Here is a 27,690-nt window from a genome sequence, read left to right as displayed (position 1 = left end):
TTTTGACACCAGCAGCCTAGAACTTCACAAGTTCTCAAAAAATTCATACATTCTGTAGAAAGCTCAGGCACACGGGTGAAAATTCTGGTCTGGGAGAGGCATGCAGGCGCCGGTGCGGTGCCTGCCCGGGTTCTGGGCCTGTGCTATTTGGGCCTAGATCGGGGGAAACCCCCTCAGCGATCAAGGCGCTTGGCTGTGAGCTGATGCACACGTGGAGGCGTGTGTGGGGTGACCGGGGACGCCTGGCACTGCGAGGCTGGCTTCCAGCCTCCTGCGGTACGGCCGCAGCCCTTCAGCACCGTAGGCGGCCCGCTCAGAGCGGCCCCCGCACCCGGCCGATGCAGGCGCTGCTGGCCCCCGGGAGCGTCCCCGGCCGCCCGCTCCCGCAGCCCGCCTGGCGGGAGGCGTTACCGCCCGCTTGAACCGGAACCGGTTAGCGGGGCCGCCCGGGGCGGCTGCTGTTGCCGCCGTTGCTGCTAGTGCTGCTGCTGCTGGTCTGCGACTGCCGCGGAGGTTGCGGCGTTGCCGCCTGGGTGCGTGCTGGGAGCAGGCGCGGCGGCTGCGCGGGGCGGGGGAGGAGCGCGGCGGCCCCGCCGCCGGCGATGGGGCTGTGCTTCGGCGGGCCCTGCGCTGCCTGCCCGCGCAGGAGGGCTTAGTTGCCGCAGCCCACGCCGGCGGGCCGCGCTGCGGGTCTGCCTCCGCGGATGAACCGCCGCGGGGACCCGCCGGCCAGTGCAGCCGCAGGGCGCCGCAGCCGCCGCCTCTTCCCCCGCCGCTCCTCCTCGTCTCCGGCGCTGCCCATGGCTTCCCGCCGCCCCTGCTGACCGGCCGCCCCTCGCCTTCTCCCGAGCCTGGCTGGGCCGGGGCAGGGCAGAGAAGATGGGGAACACCACCTCCTGCTGCGTCTCCTCCAGCCCCAAGCTGCGCAGGAATGCCCACTCCCGCCTGGAGTCCTACCGCCCCGAGGCCGAGCTGAGCCGGGAGGACACGGGCTGCAACCTGCAGCACATCAGCGACCGGGAGAACATCGACGGTGAGGGCGGGCAGGGAACCCCCTGCTTCTCTTCCCGTCTCTCCCTTCTCCGCGCGGTGAGGCCACGGCTCTGCCCCGGGTGGCTACCCCCGCGGGTGGGGCCGGGCCGGACCGGTCGGTCCCACCGCTGCCCCGCCACCGCGCCCCTCAGTGCCGCGGCGGCTCGGTTGTGGTCCCCATGCCCGCCCCTGCGGGGCTGCCGGAGGTGTCGGTACATCTGCGTGGGATGCAGCCTCCGGAGCGGTTTCTTTCCCCAGGGAGAGCTGTGTGGGACCCTTCCTGCGAGGGCTGGGTAGCACACACACCGCCCCGCCGCAGCCTCTGGCAAGGTGCAGTGTTTGGTCCCGGGTCTGCGCTGCCGAGACGCGTTTCCCTTCAGGGCGGCTTGAAGTGTCATTATAGACACTATGGGCGCTCGTCTGCTCCGCGGAGGCCCGGCTGACCCAGAGGCAAACCGAAGGGTCCGTTATTGTCTCTGCGCTGTTGGCAGGGCTGGAAGCGCGTCCCTGCGGTACAGAGCCGGCGTCACCTTTGGGTATGTCACCTGCCAGGCGGTGGCGGTGTAAAGGACAAACCCAGCCAGCGATGCAAGTGGGAGAAATGTTATTCGTAACAACCTTCTCTTCCAGTGACTTTATCTCCCCCCCCGTTACTGTCGTGATGAGGCACTGCTCTATGAAATCACGAGTAACTCCTCACCCTCTCCTTGTCTGCAGTGATATTCAGAAAAGCTGTATTCCTGTTCCTTTACTAGTGACTAAATATGCTGCTGTTGTGGTTAGCCAGGATACAGCTTAATTTTAAAGATGTGGGTTAATATATACTTGTCATTTAGTTTTTGATTAGTTGCAGTATTTAGTCCTAAAACTTTGCTTGGTAAAAGGTCAGCTATCTCATGGATTAGTTTACATGAACCGGTTTTGGTAGAAAGCCAGAAAGAGGGACTTTGGTGCACTTCAGTTTGCCTTCCACATTTTTTTCATGGCTTATTGGATTGTGATTTTATTACAGAGTTTTATGTTGTCACTTCTTGACACAGGCAGAGTTACGAGGCCATAGAAGGAGATGGGTTCCCTCCCTGATTAAGATTATTTCTTTTAATGAGACACATTCTGGAAATATGAATGTTTTTAGCTGTCTTTGCTACGTGCAACAGAAAAATTGAAGCGTAACAGGATCAGTAAGTGGAAAAAAAGGCATAATGGTCTGGTCTGAGAAAGCCAGGGAGATGAAAGAACCAATTGTTGATCTGTGAATGATGAATTCTTCCAACACCAGTGTTGTCTGATGGTACGGGTTTCTCCATCTATACCAACACAGTCTGCAGTAAAGTTTCTGGTCAGAGATGTGTGGGGTTTGTGCCATCATATTTTTTTTTTTATCTCTGTGTGGAAATAGTAAGTGCCTGTGTGCTTGTTGAAGCGTGCATATACTGCAGATAAGTTTCTGCATCTTGGCGTTTGTTTGCAAAAAGAAATCGTTTTATTTGTTTGATCAAGGACTGCGTGCTCTGTCTCTCTTCTCCTTTAAACTGCAGCTTAGAACACAGAAAATACCTTTGTGTTATTTATTTTTACATCTTGCTGGCATTGATCTAGGGCAGTTGTCTGTGTGATGTTGCATGTTCAAATAGGCAAGAGGTCCTTAATTCTGAAAAAGAGTGAATGATTTTGGGTTTTGTTTCTCTGCCTAACTTTGATTTTGTCCCTCTTTATAGATAGATTCTGAGAAATAAGTTTTCACTGGTGAGACTGATGGATGATAAGTATCTGTACACACAAAACAACTGGACATACTTTGGGTAAACCAGCTTTTTGAAGTGCGCTTTGTTGCATGCGGGAGTCATATTCTCTGAAGGTCTCTTGGTCAAAGGTGGTAGACTGATTATTACTTGTAATAAAGTGATATTGTGTTTTTGATATTTTATTTCCTATTAGACTAGATATTATGCTGTATGCCATCAAACTTGTTTGAAGTTTGATGGCATACAGGTGTTTGCAGATGAGACACTGGGGTGTGAAAACCCCTTCCTTCACAGTAGAAAATTCTAATGATATTTTTATCATTTTACAATGATGTTCTTCACAAGGAAAGAACAATAGCCTGGTTATCTGTGTCGTGAAGAGAAAATTCTGGATGTTGATTCCTTAGTCCTCCCACAAGTCATGATATGTTTCCCAAGAGTTTCTCAAAAAGTTTCTTGTTTTCATTTTTTTAAGTAAGTGGTAACAAAGACTGATGCACTGAAATGAGACTTTTTTGGTACTTCAGATTTGAGTTCCTCACTGTTCTTCAAATGAGAGCCCTTCAACCCAGCTCAATACATGTGGCTGCGACAGGCTCTCAAAGGGCAAATTCGTATCTGCAGCAAGCATTTACCTTGTGAGTGGTACTTTCAGGGACTGTAACAAATCATGATATGCAGTGTCTGAGTTAATCTGTTTCATGTGGAAGTTGCTTTCATGCTCATATTCATGGAAATTAATAAAACAATTTTTTTTTTACTGGGTAAAGCTGTTTGAATAAAACAAGAATATTAAGAACCTTTAAATCAGAAATTTAAATCAAATTTGAACCTTTTAAGTGTGGCCTGTTTAAGCTTTTACAAGAGATGTGTGGTTTGCAACGGTTGCTGACCCTGTTTCTGGCACTATGAGAGGGGAAGAGGGAAGAGAGGGACGGATGTCAACTTGTAAGAGTGATATTACTGGAGGTTTTAGTACTGGTGGGACTGTTTGATGTTTGCCAGTCTTATATACTTCATAAGGAAATAACTTGTCAAGTCTGCCTTCAAGATCACACCTTTGAATTGTCTCCTATAATTCAAATACAATACCAAATCCAGTAGTGTGTTTTTAAGGAACAGCTGGAGGAATTCTACTTCAGTAGCAGTGGATTTATAGCAAGGTTTTCTCTGTCCTGTGACTGGTACCCTGTTAGAAAATCTCAATTTCCGTAATATTTCACAGGTGTTTATGAAGTGGTCTGTGGAAGAGATTTGATTTATCAAAGTACTTATTCTGGAGAATTATAATAGTGAATTTCTCTTTCGTGCCTTTTCTCCCTCAAAAATTCAAAGAAGGTAACAAACTTCTATAAACATCTACAGATGTGGAAAACTTTTACTTCTGGATTATTTTGTTTGTTTGTTTGGGTTTTTTTTTGTTTTTGTTTTTGTTTTTTTTTGACAAAGAGCAAGAGGATGATTGTAGTGAACAGAGGTTACCATCTGGTTTTGATGACCTGTTTCTAGGGGGGAGCTTCAACATTTTTCAGTGCTTCACATTTAAAACTTCAGGAAAATTCTGGCAGTGGATTCAGGATTTGAAGATTTCTAGCTCTATCTGTTTGCAGTCCAGACAGTTTTTTACAGCAGTGTTAATGACAGCAATAAATAAAAATAGTAGAAGACTTGATGTATTGGATTCTGTATCACATTTACACATGAACTTTTGTCTGTGCATGCTATGTAAGCATCTTGATGTATGCACTGTTTAAATCCTGGCCAGCAGGACTGACCCTAGCCTGGACTCTGCTTAGACATCAGCAGGTCACACAGTCAGACCCACAAGTTGACAGTTTAACTTGTGAAAAAGCAGTGTGTGCTGATGTGCTCAAAAGTGATTTCTCTGTTTGAAGCATGATTTCTGTAGTAAGCTTTTCAAGTATGGAGCTGTGGGGAGGGGACAAAAGGAATGTCTTACCACAGACATGATGACATGAAGCAAAGCTGATGCCTGTGATGGAGTTAGTCAAAAGGCTGTTCTTGAAATAGAGGCTAGATGGGGAGTTCCTAGGCTACTTGAAGGAAAGACAGTTCTTAATAATGAGCCCCTCCCATATTGTGTCCTTCCCCGAAAAGTCAGGTTGCCCCTTCCCCCCTTTCTAAACTCATGCTAATGTTACAAGGTCATTTTTCATTGCTGGCTCAGTTAATGTCATCCTGTGCAATTGTACATCACTGATAAACCCCTTCAGCCCTTTTCACAATGAGTGAATCATGTTAATTGTTTTTGCTGTGTAATGCACAGCCTCCTAAGAGTGGACTGCTATTTAAAAAGCCATTTCTTTGTTTATAGATCTTTTCCTTCACCTTCTTGAAACTGACATATGGGAGTCTTTGAAATGAGGTTAGTATTTGTGTATCTCTGTCTATTGGGTGTTATGGGAATTTTGAGATTTTAGCGAAATACAGGGAAGTTTTAAAATGTCTGCCCTGTAAACACAGTGAAATTTTGCTGAAAGGGAATGCTGGTGTTTTCAAGAGCAAGGGTGTGATGGGTTGCGCGTCGTGAAGGACCTGACCTACATTCACAAAAGTCAAGCTATAAGCACTTCAGAAGCAAATTGAAGATGTAGTATGTTGCACACAGCCATGCCTGCTAACACCTGGATTGTAAAAAGATAGTCCTTAAAAAAAATTAAATTAAAAATGGTCTATTTGGTTTACAGAAAAGTCTTTTTAAGAAAAATTCCTTGTTCCTTTAGCCAGAGTTCCTGCACAGAAATGATCCATATGCTTTTCAGTACTGTTGTTTGCATCACCTACCTAAGCATGTCAGAGGTCATGCATCAAGCTCCCGCTTGCAGTCTTGTGCACCAAAACATTAAAAATAGAGCCTGCAGTGGCCTACATGACTGAACTTAGTATGATACTGCATGTTGTTAGTGATGCATACCTCTCAGCTTGCTTTTTTTCTTCTGCTTTCAGTTTTGTCTGTTTATTCTGTGCTGCGCTCTGCTTCTCCCAAGAGGCATCACCATGTTGTACAAAGCCTTCCTAGAACCTCACTTTCACATTGTTCACGTTAAATCACAAAATTTACACCTTTTATGAAGTCAGTAGTTCCATATTTAGCTGCAGAAGCTTTCAGAGGCACACATGCTAAGATTAATCATATTCAAACTTACTTCTGATGAATTTCATTAGCGTACTGCCATTTGATCAAGGTTTTCTTTGCAAGTGAGTTACACAAGATCAACAGTATTGGCTGGGTAAATTGGTACTTGAAGCAGAATGACAAGACTTAGAATTATAGGTCTCTGAAAATGGAAGGACTATTGTATTTTGAGGTAGGTTGTTTTTCCTTAGATTTTACATGTAATAAGAATAACATGTTTTAAAAGAGTGCAGACCTCTCAGCTGTGTGGCCATAGCTGTCTGATCTCATTTTCTATGCTTACTGAAGATTTTTCAAACTTTCACCATATGTTTACTTCATCTCGGGCCTTGTTCAAGGTCAGATGGTACAAAAAGCACCCACATGGTGTGACACCATTTTCTGAAACATGCAAGATGCTGTTTGCTGTGTGTATCTAGTGACTTACTGACACTGTGAATGCCTTTTTCTGGCTGCTCTCTCTAACATATCAGGAGCTTGGAAGGGGAATAATTGTGCAGTGCCCCAATGCCTGTCCTTGTCCTGCCAGCAAGCTGCAGATGAGGCGTAGTATAAATACCTCCCTTGTTTAGTATCTTTGCAAGAATATGAAATACACTTTGCAAACTGAAAACATACACAATATATAGCATTTCTTTGAGCTTTCTGTGTAGAACTGAATCGGCATTAATTTCGCTTCTTTTCCTTTGAACTTGAACTATAACTTTTAAAAACTATTAATTTTCTGTGTGCATTCTGACATATGGAATGATATTTTTATTTCATCCTGCAGAATATTTAATGTATGGTGAATTAAATGTATGTGAAGAGCTAGTAAGTGATAATAAACTTTGTAAATTTAGAAGTTTGTGATTTAGATAGAATACTGCCATCAGTATGCTAAGGTAGTGCCTTCATTGGAGTAGTTGCCACTTCCTCCATATCTTCTGTGATGGTTTTGTCTCCTTACAATCCAACTTTAAAAACAAATATTCCAGAATTGCTGAAACGGAACTGTTGGGATTTTCATGTTTCCCAAGCTGAAACTCTTTCCAGAAATTTGACCGTAATTCAGAGATGGGTTTAATGTGTAGATCCTGTACATCATCACAATCCATTTCTCCAACCAGTTCAGTTTGAGCATCAGCAGCTCTTGAGCTTCTTCTGTGAGGACTTCGTTAAATTCAGAGTGCTCATTAGCCTGAATTGAATGGAGAAAGGCCTTAAAACCAGCAGCACTGTCCTGAAGACTAATCCTTACCAGTATAGAAACTGGCCAAGGAGCTGTGATAGGTGTTAATGGGAAATTGCTAGTGAAATCTGGTTGGAGACTTTACATGAAAACCTTTTTTTAGTTTTTCCCCATTTGTTTTTATTTGTTTCCTTTCTCATCACTCCTGTAACGTTTTGGGCCTTCAAGCTGTAAAGGACTTATTAGACCAACTATCATCCCGCTAGGACAAGTTTCTCGGATCAGCAAGAATGTGCGTAATGCTCTAACTGATGTAACTTACTTCTCTCTTTATTTCTTTGCAAAATAATTCTATTTCTCTCAAGTCAAGCTAATGCTGAAACCATTCTACTGAAATACCTTAGCTAGCCACCATAGATGTAGCTTGCACTGCAAAAGTTGTGCTCTTGTCTCACAGGTTTTCATGGTTTGAGCAAAATACATTGATAAAACCAATATTTTTGTTGCTGTGAGTGGCACTGCATTACTACCTTTGTGTAAAAATGTTGCAGAAAAGTGTAATATTTGAATGCTAGACATGTTTATAGAGTAGAATTAATCCTAAGATTAAAAGTGTATTCTCACCCACCTTGCGTAACATCTCCCACACCCACCTACACTGGGGGGAAGAATGTCTGCACTGGTATCCCTGCAATGCCCTCTCTCTTTGCAAGAACAGTCAGCCTTCAATGACAAAACTGGTGAAGAGTCTAGAGCACAAGTTGCATGAGAAGCGGCTGAGGGAACTGGGGGTGTTTAGTCTGAAGAAGAAAAGGTGCAGGGGGAGCCGTACTGTTCTACAAATACCTGAAAGGGGGATGGAGATGGCTGGTCTCTTCTCCCAAGTAACAGCGATAGGACAAGAGGTAACAAGATAGGACAAGCTGCACCAAGGGAGGTTTAGATTGGATATGACGAAAAAATTCTTCACTGGAAGGGTGCTCAGGCATTGGAACAGGCTGCCCAGGGCAGTGGTGGAATCACCATCCCTGGAAGTGTTCAAAAACTGTAGATGAGGCCCTTAGTGACATGGTTTAGTTGTGGTCTTGGCAGTGCAGGGGTAATGATTGGAGTTAGTGATCTTGAAGGTCTTTTGCAACCTAGTTGATTCTGTGTTTCTATGGTTCATAATTTTCTTTTGGAAAGACCCCACCCAACTGTAGTTAAAAGAATTGTACCTCGGGCTTTTCACTTGGTTGTTTCTGTGTCTGCAAAATGATTCTTACATGCTGCCAGTGGCTGAGATCCAGAAGATATCAGATGGGAAGTGAAAAAATTTACTTTCAACGGTATTGAAACCGGTATGACACTGTGTTGAAATTTTAAAAGCTTATTTTCTTTGCTGTATTGGTATTTCATTACAGGTGGGATTTGATGTTATTCCTGAATCCAAAATGTGGATTGTAAGGAGAAAAAACTGTTCCAGAAGATACAGAGGAATTCGTAACTGTCATGATGAGGTGCATTGTTACTCAGTGAAAATGCAAGACTGGTAGTACAGGGATCACTTCCTAGATTTGGAAAAAAGCGGATTATTGGCACATTTAAAATTGTTTCTGGTGTGCAGTTTATCCCTGCACATTAGTATTCTGGTACCTTCTTGTTGCTGTTTGTTATTTATGAATGCTTATTTATTACTGAATGCTTTACAGTAGCTGAAGAAACTTATTGCTGTCTTTGTTCCTTGAAAGAATTAATTGATTTAAGATACTGAAAGTAATACTGTGTGAGAAAGAAGGTATACTTGATCAACAAGGGTGTTTTGAAGTAGAGCACTTTCTCGGTGCTCTGCGAACTCTCTAAGGAGGTGATAATTCAGGAATTGTGAGTTTATGTATGTGAAATGACTGGTTGTAGTTATGCTTCTGTGCTTGCACTTGATGGGGTTTTTTTACTATTCATCAGTAGTTCTATTTTACACATATGTATGTTGTTGTTTCTTTATCCTCTTTTCTGATGTTCCTGCCAAAGAAGATTGCATTGGTTGAAGATCCAAAGTCTGGGAATTATAACTGTTGTGAGCAAGGCAGGATATGCTTCCTTGCTTTGGCTAAAAGAAACTTTCAGGCTGTGGTCAGTGAGCTTTACAAGCAGTAATTACATCTCTAAAGTGCTTTGTGAGCTGTGTCGTTCTGTAAAACGATGCAAGTGATGTAAAGACCTTGAAGAAAGTCTTTCTGCACTTGAAATTAATTAGACCTCTTGATTCCTAGGGTAGTGTTCAGAGTTTTTGATCTCAGCTGTTTTTCTAGCTTGAAAAGGTTGTCTGTGTGTTGTATCACGTAACACACAGTTTACATTCAGTAAGCTATAGTCTCTACTCATGTAGTGTGTTTACCCCCCAACTTCCTCCTTCTAAAAGAATGCTGTTAAAATAACAAGTGTCAAATATTGGTTAGGAAAAAAAAAAGTTATGATCAAGAACATGTAGACAATCCTAATAGGAATTTTTATCTCTAGGCAGTTGGTTGGTTTGCTTGTAATAGGATTGAAGTCTCCTGTGTGTCTGTTAGATATTATCATAACTGTTATGAATCAGGATCTTTACAGATCTGTTCTGGTACCTGGTTGTTTTATTTTCTTTTCATTTTGGAGAACTTCAGAGGACTCATGTTGGTTTTATTAGTTAAGTTTATGAAACTGTAACTGAAATCAACAAAGACAAAATTCATATGGTAAGTCCAGTTATGGCAGAATGTTTTGCCTAACCATTCAGTGCATTATTCTGCTATGTTTATATTTAGGAAAAAGCCCACGGATTAGCATCTTATCAGAAAGAATTTTATTTCTAGTTGATAACTCTAGTTTCAACTAGAGCTATAGGAAAGGTCTTAGATTTGATGGATCCCCAACCTAGTAAAGACTGCTGATGATGATCTTACTTTGAAATTCTCTGCCCTATTCACACCCCTCTTAAAATAGGGAATGCAGTTAAACTTTTAACATAGTTCATATATATGGTTTGAAATTTTAGTGTTTTGACTATTAAATAGTAGTCACTGATAGATTCATTTGTGTTTGGAGTTCCTAAAAAGGGATTCTGAAATGAAGATATGGAAGCTTTCTTTTGATCGGTATTTTGATATTTCTTACGTGGTCATATGTAGTAGATTTTTCAGATGTTAAAATAAACATTAAACCCAGCTTCACGAGTGAATAACAAGATCTTTTGCATGTGCTGCTGCTATGAGCTGTATGTCAATTCCACTTGATGCTCTCTGTGATGCATAGCTCTCGGTGGCCCTTCATGCCTGAAGCTTTGTGTTGTGACTGTCCCTACCTGGCAGAAATCCATGTGCATTTTATTCAGTCAGTCAGCGGAGGTGGAAAGGGTGTGAAGAGTTGGGAAATGCAGCTGTACTTTAAGCTTTGAAATCATGCTTCCTGCAGCTAAATGTCCTCCTTCCTTTTAGGATAATTCATTTGGGATGACAAGTGTCTAGTGAGCTGCATTGACGATACGCAGTTATCCACTCTGTCAGACATAGAAAGAAATTAGAATTGAAGTTTTGCGGAGGTGTATGCATACTTTTTTGAGGGTTTGAGGGTGGAAGAAGGATTCCTGTAACTGAGATGGTCCTAGAGATCCAGTCTGTGATAAAAATAATGTTCAGTAGGAGAAATTTAACTGTTGTTTTGTGGAAGAAGCAAACCAATACTGCCTTTGAAACCTAAAGCAAACAACAACAAAAAAATAATTTAAAATTCCATATATAAGCAGTGATGTATACTCTACATCTAGGAACTTGTTTCCCCTTGGCAAAATGGATATTTAAGTGAAATGGACATTGCCAAGTTAAATTTAACTGGAAGTGAATGTTTTGTGAAAAATAAGCTCTTGACATTAAGTCATATTTCTTTAAAAAAATTATAATAAGGAGTTATTTTTGTAACAAGCATTTGAATCACAGTTTATGCAATACAAACACTGAAGCTTTATGTTACTACATGAGAACCTGAACTTCAAACAAACAGTGTGAACTCTTATATTTGCATACATGTGGTAGTGTGGTTTGGTTATTTTATTTTTCCCCCCTTTTTTTTAATCCTTACTGCATGCTTTCGTTTTTGAATATAAATTTGCAGTTCAACAGCAGTGAATTTACACATGGGTGTGGGTAGAAAACGAGAAGAGAACTTAAGGGAGCAAATTCTTCTGTCTCTAATTTTGTGTGGATTATCTCAAAATGGTTTCACATGCATATCGACGTATTTGTTACTCTTATGGAAAAAGGTGTAATAACACCAGCTTATGCACAGTGGCTACTGAAATGTAGTGTGATACTTTCTGAGACTGTGACTTCTGTGTGCTAAAGAGAGTTGCTCACTGTGGGTAAGCCACTGTGTGATGGAACTGGCATGTGCAGAAAGGTCCTGTGCATACAGCTGATGTCTTAATTTCCTTCAGTTCCTGGTGGCTGAGATAAGCTGAGGGCCTCATCTGTTACTGGGTGGCTGGGTAACTGATGTAAACCCAGCATGGTATTTGTCTTTAGGATATTTGTGAGCTTCAGGAAGCTCCAGAACTGTTGGAATACAGGCTAGAATTAGGCAGCAGACTCCCCTACCCACCCCCCCCCTTTTTTTTTTGTCTTTTTAAATGTATGTATTCTCAAATGAAATCTTTGTACATAAAATTTTATATTTAACAAGTATTTTGGACAACAGGATTTTTGAAATAAAATGTTTAAAATGTTATTTTCTCTCTTTTTTTTTTTGTTATGTTGCTAGTATAATGTTAAAACTAGCTGAAGATACATTCCTTTCTGATCATTGCCTTCCTCCATCCCTGTAGGTTTGGTTGGACTGTTCTTTCTCTCCTTTCCCTTTCTCCTTTTTTGTACATCTCTGTCATAGCCTACCTTACTTGTCACCTGCCTGCTCTTCTCAGCCCAACCTTTTTCTACCCACAGCATACAGAAGTTCCTGTCTCTTATCTCTCTCCTCTTGACTCTTTCTGTTTTGCTGTGATTTGGGAGTTACGAGTAAACAATACATACAGCATATACTAGAGCACGGTCAGTGTAATGATTCCAGGATGGCATGTTGATTTCAAAACCCTGATTTAGATTACATTATGTTTGCATTTCAATATTTGCTGCGCATTCCTAGTTTCCTACCTCTCCTGCATGTTTTATAGTCAAGCAAATAAAATAATCTTTGTTCTTTCAGATTTGTGTGGTTATCCACATACTGGTAAGATTTCTTTATTTCCCCATTGTACCTTTGGACTTTTAAGTAGCATTGAATCGTTGAATGTGTTCTTTGATCTCTGTAATTTTCTTCATGATTTTTGGAAATGTGCACTTTAATTTATGCAGTGAATTACAGATTGATATTAGAAATAAACCATGGTACGAGTTGTAATTCTTAAAATAGGTTCTGAGGCCGTGTAGGTTTTCTGTTTTTGAAGAGCATGGAATGCATATACACTGTTTTCTTCCAAATAAAAATCTGAAAAGAGATTGAGTTAATAGCAATGTTAAGATTTTCAATTCATGGAAAGAAACTCTTGATAATTACCATCTTTGTAGTTGATACTGTGCCCCCGTTTCAGTGGGTCCAGCTGTATGTAAATCTCCTCTAACGATCTATTTTTGCGTTTCTTTCCTCATGTAAATGAGGAATCTCTTTGGCTTCTGTTTGGGAACTCAAATCTGATTGACTTGGCATCTCCTAATTGAGAGGCAGGATCTGTTACTGCAAAAGGTTTTTCCTTCTATTGTCAGGGAGTGGGAACGTGTGTGACTCTGAGCTCAGAGGCAGTCAATGGGACGCGATGGGCCTGTTGTGGCCAGGTTACCTGGCAAACCAGGTGGCACCCTGAGGCTCAGCAGGGCAAAAAGGGCTGCTGTCCTGCCACTGTTGGGTTCCTGGGATCCAGCTGCACATGCAGTCCTGTCCTGTCCTGTTGGGGAATGGTGCGACCAAGGGGGGTTTCAGCTCAGTGTCTGGTATTCTTCTTCCCTTGGTTTTGTTGGCCTGTGGCTCTTGTCCAAGTGAAGGTTTTAGTTTATGGCTCTGTACGTCAGAAGCACTCTCCAGTCGTGTTGTCTACTTCTCTTTAAAACTGCTATGCAGAAATTTGCTGAAATAGTCACAAGTGCTTCCTGTGCAATACTTGTTGGCCATGCCATCATCTCCACACGCAGCTCCTTCAGTCTAATCATGCTTTGCTAATCAAACCTGTAGGGAATGTCACATGTTAAGTCAGTAGACTGCTAAATGTTGCTGTATCTATATGACTTCATTTCTCTCATTTATGTGACAAAAATTAGTGGAGGCACCTAGATCTCAAGAGAATGTGCTGACTTGCTTGAGCCATTGTCAGTACTTACATGGGGATTTTAATCCTTTTTTTCATCAAGGCAAAATAGTTCTGATGCAGGTAACCTTCCCTTATCTGAAGGGGGCCTACGGGGAAGAGGGACTCTTCATCAGGGACTATAGCAATAGGACAAGGGCAATGGGTTTAAACTTAAAAGAGTGGAAGTTCAGGTTAGATGTAAGGGAGAAGTTCTTTACTGTGAGGGTGGTGAGGCACTGGAACAGGTTGCCCAAAAAAGTGATAAATGCTCCATTCTTGGCAGTGTTCAAGTCCAGGTTGGACAGAGCCTTGGGCGACATGGTCTAGTGTGAGGTGTCCTTGTCCATGGCAGGGGGTTTGGAACTAGATGATCTTCAGGTCCTTCCTAACCCAAACCATTCTGTGATCCTATTAAATAAGGGTATGGTGTGTGTGGAAGAAGATAATTCTGGATATAACAACTACTTTGGCAGGGGTGCAATACTGTATGATTCACTACTGTGAAGTTTCAGTAAGTGCACGTAAACTGTATATTCAAGTCCATTGCTAGCTGTAAAGCACTTCTGTTTGCTGTGATGTTAAAGCATCTGAGCTTGTTGTAGTCTTGCCATTAAATACTATGATAAGTTTGCTAAACAGGACCTGTGTGAGAATAATGCTTTTTAAACTAATTCAGTACATGGAACATACTCTTGCAAGATGCTTCACATTCAGTTGTGTATTCAAAGCACTTGTTGTGAGGGTATATTGCATCTGATTTATAAATAGTCCAATTGACTTCTTACTGCTTGCTACAGTTCTCTTTCCTCAAGTAACTTGGGTACCTTTTTCTTTATCTGTTAGAAAATAATAGGAAAAGTATGTGCTGATAAAGCTTTGTTGTTGATGTCTTCTGGTAATACCTAGCTGTAATCTGGAAAATATTTGACCCAGGAGCCTGTTTGATCTCTGGAAAGATCTCTGCAGCAGTTTTCAAGTAGGAGTCTGACAATATTTACTTATTGTTTGGAGAGAAACCCATAACTTAGTTCAAGAAAGAAGTTCTGTGTCGCTGCTAAATGGCATTATCTCTGTCTGTCTTACTGTCTTGGTATGGTTTCTTTGTTCACCCATGATATTTTCTTTGCATTCTTCTCTTTCTGTCTTCTGTTTATCCCTTTGTGGCAGGGTTTATTTGTTTTGCAACAAGTAAGCTTTCTTATCCTAGCAGGCTGAAGTAATTATCTCGGACTGGGTCATGATAGCATTTTTTGATCCCATAAATAAACTTGTGGTTAGTGCATTTTCTTAATGGATCTTAAACCAGATGGGAGGAAAAAGTCACGGTTTCCTTATGGTAATATATAGGTGTTAGCCCCAGGCACTTGCCTGTATATCTTAAATAGTTAATACATTGGTAGTTACCGTTAATTATTTCCATTTCATTCCTTCGATTGAAAAGGATCATTATCATCTCCATGGTGGAACACTGACCTAGTAAACAAAGGAGAATCAGAAATTACTTGCAAATGAAGGTTGTTGTGATGAATAACACTCTTTATGTATTCATGCTTGTGCTTATTAATATAGTATATTAACAGTGGGTGACTTAATGTGTTTTCAACCTCAGACAGCAGCAATGTCCTCAGCTCTTTTTTTTACCAGAATGATGGAATTAAACAAAAAGGATTGATGAGATTTAGAAAAAAAGAAAGCTAAAGCAACTTGGATATTAAATAATCTTACAAATAGTGTGCTGGATTCTTGGAAACAGAATTTTTTTTTTAATAAAGTTAATGTATGCCCTCTTCCCCTTAACGGAAATTCTTTTATTTCCCCCTTATAAAAGATTTTTATTTTTTAAAGACAGAATCTTGATGCCCACAAGCTAGAATTAAAAATAACAGCAGGCATCTTTCAAGCAAAACAATCTCCATGTCACCAAATAATATTTGTGAGAGAATTAAAAGCCCTTGAAACACATCCGAAGACATATGGTGAATGGGTAGAGAAATACTGTTTTATTCATTGATACTACAGACTGAAGTAGTAATTTCAGTGTTCCAAATTGCTTACTTAAATATCCTTTTCTCGGCTCTAAAACTCACGTAGATTTAAATACTAATCTGTTGTAAATAAGCTCAACTGAAATCAGTGGAACTACATTTAGGAAAATGTACCTGTTTACTTTCCCAGGTGATGTATTGAGGCAACTCTTAAAGTCAAATCCAGATTTTGGGAGCTCCTTTAGGCTGTGCCAGTTTTCTGAGGACCGTACGAAAAGAAATAGAGATGTTCTCTGCCAGTTCAAAACAAGTAGAAAGTTAATCTAATTCTTGTAGTGAAATTGCTTCCTTGAAAGTAAAATTATACTGTAATGTTTATAGAACAGGTTGGTTTTAGTTGTGGGATTGGTGTGTGTATGTATATATATATTTATACATGTATATATAAAAAGACCCTACAACTAAAACCTTTCTGTAGAGAAAATCAGGGTTTCCATCTGAATGTAGGAGCTATTCCACATAGGTTTCTGCCAGGAACATGTAAACCAAATATTGCTGATAACAGCCAGAGACTCATTTTCCTAATTTCTTTACTTGTCTGTATACTGTACAATAGGTCTTTTATTGTAAAAAAAAAAAAAAAAAAAAAAATTTCTCTGTGAAACTATATTTAAAAGGTAGCTGACCAACTGCTCTTCTGTCTCCCTCCCTCCTTCAGACTAAGGGTCTGTTACTGCCAACGTTATTTTCTGATGAGTATTTGCTGTGTATGTAGTATGCTAACATACTCACTGTATGACTAACTTTCAGAAAGATGAACCACTTGATTACTCTGTAAGGTTAAGAAGCAAGAGCAAAATAGGCCTTTACTAAATTTTGCCTCCTTCCAAAAAGTGCCTTACATACTTGTCTTCAAGTGTTGTATTGGCATGCAGCAGAGAATTTGAGAAATCCCACAGTTGGTCAAGTCAGTGTCTCTGACAATAGTGGCTGCTCAGAGAATGTGTATATTGAGCTATATCAGATGAGCCTTAGAGAACAGAATACCTGTAAGCATATAAAAGACACAAACAAGAAATAGAACTCTATGGATGTGACCTTACTTTTAAAGGAGAGATAGTACTAGCCTTAAAAGAATAAATGACATTCCTTGTATATAAACCTCTGCATTAGATTTGGGTTGCTTCTTGTACAGGAAAGTAAGTTTGTCTGTGGATTTTTTTAGAGTATGCTCCTTTATTTCCTAGGCAAGAGGGCACATGCCACAGTCCTACAGAAATATGCTGGTACATGAGCAGCAGACATCCTTAGATATTTGATAGTTTAATTTTGCTGGGCCTAGGCTACGCTGAGGGTCTGTGAGCACACCACGACAAATTTTCATACAACTACAATGTTGAAAAATACTTTTTTTTTTCTTAACAAAACTGTGTAATTTTGAAAAACAGTTACCACATACCAATACCTTTTATATGGACGTGCAAAACAAGTTAGATTTTCAGTGTGAAATACGGTTTTAGTGTTTAGCAGTACAATGGCATGCATTTACAGACTGACAGTTGCTTTAAAGGAAAGAGCAAGGTGTTGGCTTTCTCAGGGTCAGCCACAGAAATGGCATAGGCTTTTCAAAACTAAGTTGCTAGCATACTTCAGTTCTGGCCTCCTAATTTCTGGAGGAGCCATAGTCAGCCTTACGGTATCTGTAGTTCTCAACTTTTAGTTTGAGTGCTGAGAGTGATTTGGGTATTATGCGGGCAATAAATACTGCTTGGTGGGAATGCGGTCAAGCCATCAGCTGTGCTTCATAGTCTGGTTTTTCCTTGCCTGATAGCACTGCACAAAGGGGAAAAGGAACTTGAAACATGAAACTTCTGTTAACAGTTAAAATTTGCTGCTCTATATGTGTTGGAGAGCATTGTTCGCGCACTGAAAAGAAAATTGGATTTATATCAGGACATATGTTACTACTGGATAAGAGGAAGTGTTTTCTTCTAGAAAAGGTGACTTCCAGAATATACTGTACTTGATTATGTAGGCAGGTTTAGTAATTGCAAAAATTACGTGCTAGATAAGCAAGTAAAATTCAGAGGTTAAATTAAAGTTGAAGGCTAGCCAAATGGTGAAAGGTGATGTGCATATCAAATTACATATATTGGGGGGGAAGGGGGGGGGGAGAAATCTGTAACATTCCTCTCTGCTCTCCCCATTCTGTAATGTACTTATTTACAAGATAGATGCTGAAGGAGGAGGCAATATTGCAATTTGAAACTGCAGTCAAGTGCTCAAGCATTTGTGGCGTTATTGTTTTGGTTCCCTTTCATTTCCAGTGAATAGAAGAACCTTTTAAAAGATTACATTTCACAAAAGATTAGTGTTCAGAATATTTAGTTTCTGATAGTCAACAGGTGACATTCTAGACAATAATTTTAATGTATTTTATGTACAGCTTATCCAGAGCACTTATTAAGAAAACACGTTTACTTTCATCTTTTACTGAAGGAATTTTGGGCTAGTTGAAAAAAGGAAAGATTTAATTTCTGTACATGTCTGTTTGCCTATCTTGATTTGAAGCCTGATGAGAAACGTGGCAGATAAAACCTACAAAATGTTACACTGCCAGTATTTTGGAAACTGCCCCTTATCCAGATCAAATTCTGAGATTTGAAATCTTGGCCATTTTTAATATAACTTTTATCACAGTATCACAGTATGCTAGAGATTGGAAGGGACCTCGAAAGATCATCTAGTCCAATCCCCCTGCCGGAGCAGGAACACCTAGATAATGTTACCCAGGAATGTGTCCAGGCGGGTTTTGAATGTCTCCAGGGAAGGAGACTCCACAACCTCCCTGGGCAGCCTGTTCCAGTGTTCCGTCACCCTCACTGAGAAGAAGTTTCTTCTCAAGTTTAAGTGGAACCTCTTGTGTTCCAGTTCCATCATTGGTTTAGAGCAGTCCACAGTCATTTCTGAAATTGCAATAAAGTCTCCATGTTGTCTGATGCTACTTTACAAACATTGGATATGAAAGTAAATAGACAGAAGGTGATATTATTCTGCCATCTCTCTGTTATTGCCTGCTCATACCTACTTCTAGCTACTGTCTGCGTTTCCCCAATTTCTCGGATGCTCCTGTTTCCTGAAAGTAAAAGTTTTATACGCTGTAATAAACAGCCCTTTGGCGTTCTGCAGTTTCTTGTACCTGAAGAGAAAACCAGCTGTTAAATACCCCCAGTGCAAGTGTACAGTGTTTTATGGAATATTAAATACAAAATGGGCATTTTAGCAGAGTATGTGCCCTGCCCAGTGATGGTCTCTCCATTGCCTTCTGTACCTTCATTCACTAGATGTGTTCAGCAGCAGTAGCTGTGTCGGGGACAAGGTTCAGCAAACACCTGTTGTGTTTCTGCTTGGAGGTGGTTCTATTTAATTGGTGGATCAACAGTCAGCATCAGAGTCCACTATCAGCATTCATCCTGCTATTGTTTGTAAACTGAGTATTGTGCAGTGATGGGCACTGGAACTACAGCTAGGCAATTGAAAGACAGCAGAGGCTTTGAACGTCTTTGCTTTGGCATTTATCATCTCAGTTTTTTCTCATGTTTTAACTTTGTCTTTAGGAAATGGAAAAATATGTTTCTAATTAAGGAAAAATAATTGCAAGCTGTGTTAATGTCGTTAATTCTGGTTTGTGTTTATCCTTTCAGCTGTATCTGCTAACCAGGGTATATAAGCATTTTCTCTGTGAGGGTGCTCTTCTGTCATTTTGAAAAGATTGTTAGCTGTTAGAATATTAGTAAGTAATTCCTGCCTTATTTGTATTGCCATTGAAATATTCTTTATCATTCATTACAGATTTTCATGCTTAAGAGAAAATCTTGTTATTCACAAACAGTGCTTATTTTCTGATTCAGCTGGGCTTCCTCACCTCCTGCTGATTGATGAGTTATAAATTCCTATAGACTAATGAAGAATTGTCTGCTTTCTAGTTGACTGTTGTTTTTTCCTTGTTCTGGTTTTGAAATGAATATATTTTCAGAAGCTTCTTGTTACAATTTAAATCCTACCAATTTAATTCCAGTGTTTTCCATTTCAAGTGATCCTTGATAGTCCTCTTGGCCATTTATTCTGTTTTCTCTGTTTGCTATGTGGAAAATGTCATTTGCGTGGGGTAAATTCACAGTTGGCTGATAGGCCCAGGTATGTCATAATATGCTCGTTCTTAATTTTTTAAAGTTTGAGTAATCCTAGAAACAGTGGCAATTCCCACATACACCTATTTGCATATATATGTATATACTTAAAAGCATGGAGAATAGTTTGTGACTTCTGATTGTTTATACACTGCAGGATATTGGGAACTGTAGGATACACACAAAACACAGCAAAGTGGTACAGAAGCCAAATATACTGTTGTGGAAATTCTAAGCAAATACAGTGTCTCTGTCCCTCCCTCTCTTCCCCTCCCTCTCTGTTTATGTATAACCCATTGCTTATTAAATGTTTGCTGTAGGAAGTTAACATGGATGATTATTTACAAATGATGCACCACCTTGAAACGTGAATGTGCTAGAGAGATGAACAATGTTTAAATGTCATTAAGAAACTTATGAAAACTAAGAAATATATATTTTTAATTTTAATTAAAGAATTGATGCCTAGTCATACAAATTAACTTTATAATTGTGTATCAGCTATTTTCATGACCATAATTTTCGCGTGATTAGTTATCTGAAATTATAACTTGAAAATAGTTTCTTAAATTGCCAGTTTTGAATGGGGACTTCTGGCACAGAAAAGGACAGGTACATGTGCCTTTTGTAACAAGTGTTAAATCAGAGTAATGGGGGTCTCCTTTTTTCAGATGCAGTTTTTTCATTTTCCTGTGTTATGCTTCTCAGTTCATAAAGTAGACATTCACAAACAGAGGAATCAAAATCTCTCTGTAAGGAGCACCACCCAGTATAGCAGCAAGAAGTGTACAAGTTTCTGTTCTCAGTAGTCAGAGAGCACCTGCTGCCTTAAGAGGTGTGCTTATTGTTCAGTTTAACTAACTTGCCGGGATGACACTGTGAAATTAAGATACAGGAATGGAATCTTTAAAACTTCTGTTTTAGCATTTAAGTATGTGAAAGATTTGACTGGGTTATTTTCCTGTGCCCTCTGAAGAAAGCAAATGATTCAGTAGACTTCGAACATGTAACTGAATGGCCTGTTTTTTTCCAGAGAATTTCGAATACATTATTTTTAGGGAAACACTAAATCACATCTGTATGCCTTAGCATTTAAGTATTTAAAGCATTAGTTTTGTATTGATTAACAAAATTGCTGGAAAGTATTTTTTCCATCCCAAAGTAGTTGCTCTTTTTCTCTTTAAGTTTGCTCTAGCCTTTTGCTTGATGCTGTAGTGCAGAGATTGTTCATTTCCTAGAAAAAGGCAGAACAGAATTGCAAGTGTGCTTCAGGGTTAACTGGTCTCTGTGGACAAATTGATCCCTTGGAAGGAGTATCTTTGTGTGTTTTGTCTAGCTCTAATCTTTGCTTCTGTGGTGGAGAAACCGTGAGTAATGAAGTTCTTTAACAGATTGTTTTCCCTCAATTAATTTATTTACAGACTTTTAAACATCCTAAATTCTTGAAAGTCAAATTCTGATGCTGATTCCAGATAAAGGAGCACAGGTGTCACCAGCTTATCTCAACACTGCAATCCTTTTTAAGGGCTTGAATTTTCCTTTTTTATCCGCAGGCTCATGTCACCGTGTCTCCTTTCAAGGCCACTCAGATGTGCACTGAAGTTGATTGCTGATATCATCTGAAGCCATGGCAGGCAGGAGCCTGATGAGTTTTATCTCTCTGCCATAATGTGCCTATAGTAGGCAAAGTTTATGGTATAATAGTTTTATGTTTTCATTTTTAAAGTATTGTATCAGTCAGTTATTTTGTGCGGGACCAATATAAGGAGCTAATATTGGTAACCAGTACAAAAGTATAATATTTAAATAATGTTTCTGTGCACTTGCTGCAAAGCTTCCATTTAATATTTACCAAAAAAAAAAGAACAAGAAGAAGAAATGTATGGAAGACTTTATAGTATTTGTGAAATGCCTGTGCTGTTTAACAAGCAGTGGTACTGTGGGTCATAAAATGTACAGCATGTTTTGGTTTTGCCCTGGGAGAGTGCTTATAGATTCGGGTTGTGTATTCGTTCCCAGAGCTTTATGAGGTGGATGAGGTGATGGCCTTGGAATCTGCTCCATGGAGAATTCCCTGTGCCAGACCTGGTAGGATAGAAATACTGCATATTTGCATCCTCCCTTGTGTGTTGGTCTTGCTTCTTGGAGATGTAGTGGTCTTTCAGTCCCTAGAAGTATTAGTGATCAGAGCTGGCCTTAAAATCGTGGCAAAATGGAAAGGGGACTCTGTTGTGGTCTAAGAGAGAAACTGGATTGTGTTTCCTTATTTTGAAGTTAAAGGCTCCTTTACATTTGCCTATGAAGTCTCTGTGCTGGTGTTGAAGGAAAAGGAATTATTTTTCCTTTTTCTTGCCACTGTGAACGTTGAGTTACTGCTGCTTCATTTTTGGGAATCAGCTGGGGATGGACTTTTAAGTGAAGACACTGTGAAGGTCCACTTCTAGGGTTCCCTGTATCTGGGTCCTTATCAGAAGGGAACTCTGTAAGTTCTAAAGTTCAAGAGAAACCAGAACAAATCCTAAACCAGTTGAAAGGTGAATGGATAACTAGTAGAGGCTGTATTTTATGTTGTAAAGCAACACACTTCTCTAACAGGGAGTGAATAAATCATTTCTGACAGCTGTATAGCTTTCAGATAGAGGAGAATTGCAATGACCTGCTTAGGGGCAAAAATAGATAACAGCCATTAAAATATATGGCAGATATGATAACCAGGTGTTAAAAATTCTTCAAACATTTTATTGGATTTGGGTTTTTTTGTATTTTTTTTTTAATATTTTTTTTCCTGGGTTTTATTGTTTTGTTTTGGGCATTGTGAAAACAAACCAAGGGATCCCAAAATCTTAGTATGTAACAGCACTCTGAGTGAACCATAGTGTGCCTTTTCTCAAGAGATCTGCTTTGCATTTTGTCATCTGTGTGTGTTTTCTGTGTGTTAGAGGATTATTTTAAGAGGCCTTTTTCAGAGCTATATAACACCTGCAGTTTTTTCTACAATAATGCTAGGAAGAAGCAGCAAACTTGAGTTTGAGTTCCTGTAATCTCCCGTCTGGCTTGTGGAGTTAGCTTCTTTCATGCCAGAACTTGTTTAATTCTGAGATACTTCAGGAATAGGACCCCATTAACCTTTCAGTTTCAACATCAGTGAAATTTTTCGTGGTTCAATTGGTCATGCATCTGTTGTGGCATGTTGCGCGCAGAGGGGGCTGAAAACTGCCATCAGAGGCTTGAGTATGAGAAGGGGGTATTTTGAAGTAATCCTTGTTATAGCTGAGACTGCTGTGAAGTAGACCTGAGTGTAGCTGGCACTAAAGAGGAATGTTGGAGCCCTGTAACAACTGGTTTTTCAGCTCTGTGCAAATACGCATTGGCAACTACTGTACAAGTGGTAAGAAAACTGAAAATCACAAACTTCTTGCACAAGTGTAATATGTTGTCTTACCTGATAGTAATGAATTCACCATTGCTTTTACTTAATCTTCCTAAAACTTATCTTCTGATTTGAGGATTTTAACTCATTTCTGTATCTTGGTCATTTGTGGATGTCAGAGGTGCGTAACTCAACGCCTGTCAAGTTACATCAGGCATGAAGGGACAGGTTATGTTAAGTCTTGGTTTGCCTTTGGCTGCTCTCTTTTCTGAGGGCTTTGTAAAAGTCTGCCAGATTTTGATTTTGACCTGTTTGAATATGTAGTAGTTAAGGCCACATGAGTTGTGTTGTGCTCTTTGAGTTCCTCAGATAGGGTGTTCTTATATATAGGAACATTGTGCTGCACCTTTGTAGAGAAATAGGAATTACTGCATGTGTCCTCAGTGATTTAAAACGGAGATATTGTTACATATCTGATGCTTTGAATCAAATTACATAGTACTAACATATTTACTGAGTTATACTCAAAATTAAGAACAGTTAATATTCTCTGAACTAATTTGGTTGACAAGAGTTCTGTCTCCGTTTTTTTCCTTTGATATAAAGGCAGAAGTAACTGAAATAAAACACTTGCCCTGATTCTTTTGCTGTTGCACTGAAATGTAATCAATGGAAATCAGTGGAAATACCTTTAAATGCTGAATCACATTTCTTGTCATCTGTTACTTTATTTTCCGCCAATCATTCTGTCTTCTGAAAACAGAAGCGCTATATAGTTGGACTTCAGCAGTCATCCAGCAGAGAATTCTGCATAGCTTATTCGTTAAATTTATGTATCCTACATGTTTATATCGCTGGGGAAGAATAATTTAGTTATTTTCTGTTTGCAGAAATGCTTATCTTCTTTATGTAGATTAGTTTACCATTTTGCCCAGTGACTTTGAACAAGCATCCTCCTCCTTTTCCCTGTCCTCAAATAACCCCTCTTCCAAATTTTATGCATTTTAACTTCATTTTTCATATCAAGGTTTGTAAGAAATAATATTTATTTCAATGCTACAGTGACAGTACTGATATATTTTAGCTTACTTGTCATGCCTCCCTTGACTGAGCACTTTGTGACAGGAAAGAAAACCTTCATGTTTGTGCCTGGCTGATAAAGCATGCTTAACCAAAGTGGACCTGTAGCCTGAGCAAGCCATATTCTCCTGTTTCTTAGGGATCTGCTCAGTGCTGATGCAAACCTTGGAGACTGCTGTTATGAGCTAACTTCTGGTAACATCATAAAGATACATTGAATGCCCAGTGGTATGTTACATATGCTTGGAAGGTTGTAAATATATTGTGCTTTCATGGAGGAAAGTGTCTTGTAAGTGGGAAGAGGTTTGCCAGAAGGAAGTTGCCTGCAGAGCTCCCCTGCTCCAGCAAGTTTGTTCAGATGTCTGACCTTTTTTGCCTCCAAATGGTCACCATTCCCATTGTTTGCTCTTCCCTGTGTTAAAGTTTTTCTTTTGAGTTGAAATAAAGCCAAGTGTCGGTTTATCTCCGGCTGTCTTTTAATTAGGTTTTGGGTTTTTTGTTTTTTTTTGTTTGAGTTCATTATCTCCTGTTTCTTGTATGCAATTTTAGCAGTGGTGTGTTGTTGCAGGAAAGAAGAGAAAAATAAATCATTTCTTGTTTAGATTCCTGCATCTGAAACACTCATCCCTCCTTGTCCTTCTCTGGTTAAACACGCTGTTGACAATGGATAAAGAACTTCTTCTGTCTTTATCAGGATAACCTGACAAAATAGAGGAGCGGAAATGAATGAACTGCTAAAGCAGTCTTTGGGATGGTTTTGGTTCAAGCATGGCCCCACTGCATGCAGATGTTCTCCTGTGGGTCACCTACTTTTTATTTCTTCTGGTTAAACCACAAAATGTGTGGTAAACCGGACTATTCTCTTGGTCTCATACTTGGAGAAATGTACTGTGAATATTTTACTGCCTAAAAAACTAGCTTGCAAATTAAGAGATGTGTTGGCTGCCCAGACCTTTCCTGTTCCTTGAAAAGAGCCTAAAATGGGAAATATTTTGCAGGATTGTGTTTAAATCCTGTCTGGAAAAGAATGATTTCTATAAATCTCTACAAACGTGAACATCTTCTGCCCCGTCTCAACTGGGGAAAATGAACAAACTTGAAGTCTTGTTTATTGTGCTGTCCGAGGTTGAATGAAAACTGTATTAAGAGCAAGTCAAAGCCAGTCACAGAGATAATGACAGGTATTCATAGCTTGTTGTAATAGTTTTACTTCTGACAGGAGTTTCGGTATTTACTCTTAATTTCTGCTGCTTTCCCATAAACTGAAATGGCATCAATTATGATGTTAGATAATAAACATCCTGGAGGCTATTCTCTGTTCCTTAAACCGAAGCAGATGGAGACCTCTATGACCATTAACTGTGCAGTAAAATTGTTGGTGCTTTCTTTTTCCTACCACAGTCTTGTTCAGAGCAACACAATTTGATCTTGTGTGTCCTACCAGGAAGTCAGCTGCTCCAGATTAAATGAAATGAGTTTTAGCAATGTTTGGAGGGACTCGGGCTGGGACCACCGTGCTCACTCTATTTAAGACTTCAAAGCAGGTTCTCAGCAGTGAAATATCTTTCAACCCATGTAGCTCCCACCATATAGATCAGTACCACTGGGCTTTTTTAATTATTCAGTTAATCCAGAGGAGGTAGTTCCAATTATTTTTCTCTTTCAAATGTCTGACTGCTGTGCTTCTCTATTCAGGATAGCAGAGTGAGTTACCAACACACTCTTGTGTTGCAGACTGTGCTTCATGCTTGAAGGTGATTTTCTAGTACACTTGGAATTCTGGGGTTAGTAACTCAACATTACATAAGGTGGGTAGATGCTCTTTAGTAACCTCTCTTTTATTCCTCGGTAGCAAATACGATGAGTACAGAGTGTTAGTGTCCTACAGAAAAATAGAAAACCTCTTGTATGTTTTAAAATCTGCCATGAGTTACATAAGTGTAATGAATGGTTTAATTACTTTTTTTCTTCTGTAACAACAGTCTTCCATCTCCTCATGTTCTCATTCCTCCTCCTTCACAAGCTTTTGTTGTTGTTAAATCCTGTATTCGTTTTTAGTGTTGCTTCCACTTGTGTTCGAGAGAAGCCAGTTTAGAATCTTGTCATATAAATTGAGGTTCATGCATTCAAGGCCTGGTGCTTGAAATTAATCTTGTATTTGAAAGCAACCCAGTTATTAACTGTGTGCTGAATGTACATTATTTCTGTGGAAGCTGTATATGACCAACAAGTTATCCCTCTCTGATTTAGAATACTAATCTTAAGAAAGTATTCAACTTTGAAGAATCTTGTTATGTTTATGTTTATTGATACTGAATGGCAAACATACTTTTGTTCTTGTTTTTAAACTTCATAAATACTACAAAGGCTATGCTTTTAAGTCATTTGAAACTCTGTCTGTGATGATACCTTTAATCATTTCCTTTACCTAGATTTGCTAATGAGTCTCTGGGCTGTTTGGTGCAATCTTCTTAAATGTTAATGTGCAGCAGGAGTAATATATGTAAACTTCTACAAATCACAATTTGTAGGCTAAGTCAGGGAAGCATAGATCTGCTTTTGCTGAATGGGACCAGGATGTCTGTCACCTTTTGTTCTTAGTCTGCTGTTTTTTTTGTGTCAGGTAATGTCTTTGGTAAGTGGTCTGCCTTCAAGATTACAACATAAATAACTCCATTAAGACAAAAGGAGGAATAGAATTACAGCATCTTCTGTCTATTCACAGTAACATAATTTGGCTGTTACAGTTCTTTCTCAATGTACAGTCAGCTAGAAAAAACTCCTAATGCCCTCTGCAGCCCGGGAATTTTATTGCCTGTCTTTTCTCATGATAGATTAATGGAAATGGGCTTTCCAAGAGCTGTGAAACAGATGTCAAAAATGCAGCTAAGAACAGTGACAAGCTCTGCCTTCTGTGTTTCTTGTTATCCTTGGATCTTAGCATGGTTTCAAATCAGGATGAAAGAAACCATGTCAATATAACAATTTCCTTTGCTTGTGGTGAATGTTTATCGTAAGTGTTGCCTTCAGAATACTTTTGGTATGTTCAGAAATCCGTCTGTTAGAACAGCAGGAGAAAGCAGGTGTGGGTGCATAGCTGCACTGTGCTGAGGAGTCTCTTGCATTACAATCGCTAATGTGCATGGTAGTGTATAAGAAAGCAAAATGTTGCTTGCAGTTCTCCAGCCTTCCTTTCTCCTTGACTCTGGAAATGAAAAATGTTTTGGGATCTTTCTTCCTAGAAGGAATTAGTTCTAAAATAACTTGCATTACTTTAAATGTTTATTAAAAGCTGTCATATACAAAAACTTGAAGATAGAGCTCAGATTTTAAGGAATTTGTTAATCTGTGAGTTTGCAGTTTGGAAAATTTAGCAAAGTTAAAGTACGTGGCAAGTTTGTCTCACCATTAGAGGGTACTTTTTCTTTACAGCCCCTTCAGTCTAGTCTGTTCTTTACATGCGATTCTGAAGTTAATATTTTTAGGGTTTGAGGAAGAGGAAAGTAAATATGCAAAGACTGTTAAATAAAACCAGCCTTACAGCGTGTTACGTTGTGAGTAGCTTAAATTTGTACAGTGCCCTGATTTGTAGAATATTTGCACATGTGTTACAG

The 27,690-nt window shown here is 39.7% G+C and overlaps 1 protein-coding gene across 2 annotated transcripts in view; it reads left to right on the top strand.

Moving 5' to 3' along the window:
* The first annotated feature begins 553 nt into the window (after positions 1-553).
* The window catches only part of CCNY (cyclin Y), a 120,168-nt gene continuing 93,031 nt past the window's right edge, over positions 554-27,690 (top strand). Inside the window, exon 1 of one of the 2 annotated variants that reach the window (XM_061468084.1) lies at positions 554-1,033. In XM_061468084.1, coding sequence (XP_061324068.1) covers positions 880-1,033 — 154 coding nt within the window. In that variant the 5' untranslated portion in view covers positions 554-879. The remainder of the gene's footprint in view (positions 1,034-27,690) is intronic. The other variant, XM_061468087.1, reaches the window with a different exon arrangement.

The sequence above is a fragment of the Pezoporus flaviventris genome, unplaced genomic scaffold (genome assembly GCF_033815535.1).
Source record: "Pezoporus flaviventris isolate CSIRO_AGI_PZ_B2104156 unplaced genomic scaffold, CSIRO_AGI_Pfla_v1 ptg000047l, whole genome shotgun sequence".
Lineage (NCBI taxonomy): Eukaryota > Metazoa > Chordata > Aves > Psittaciformes > Psittacidae > Pezoporus > Pezoporus flaviventris.
The sequence above is the reverse complement of the archived record's forward strand: the minus strand, read 5'-3'. Positions and strand labels throughout refer to the sequence as shown.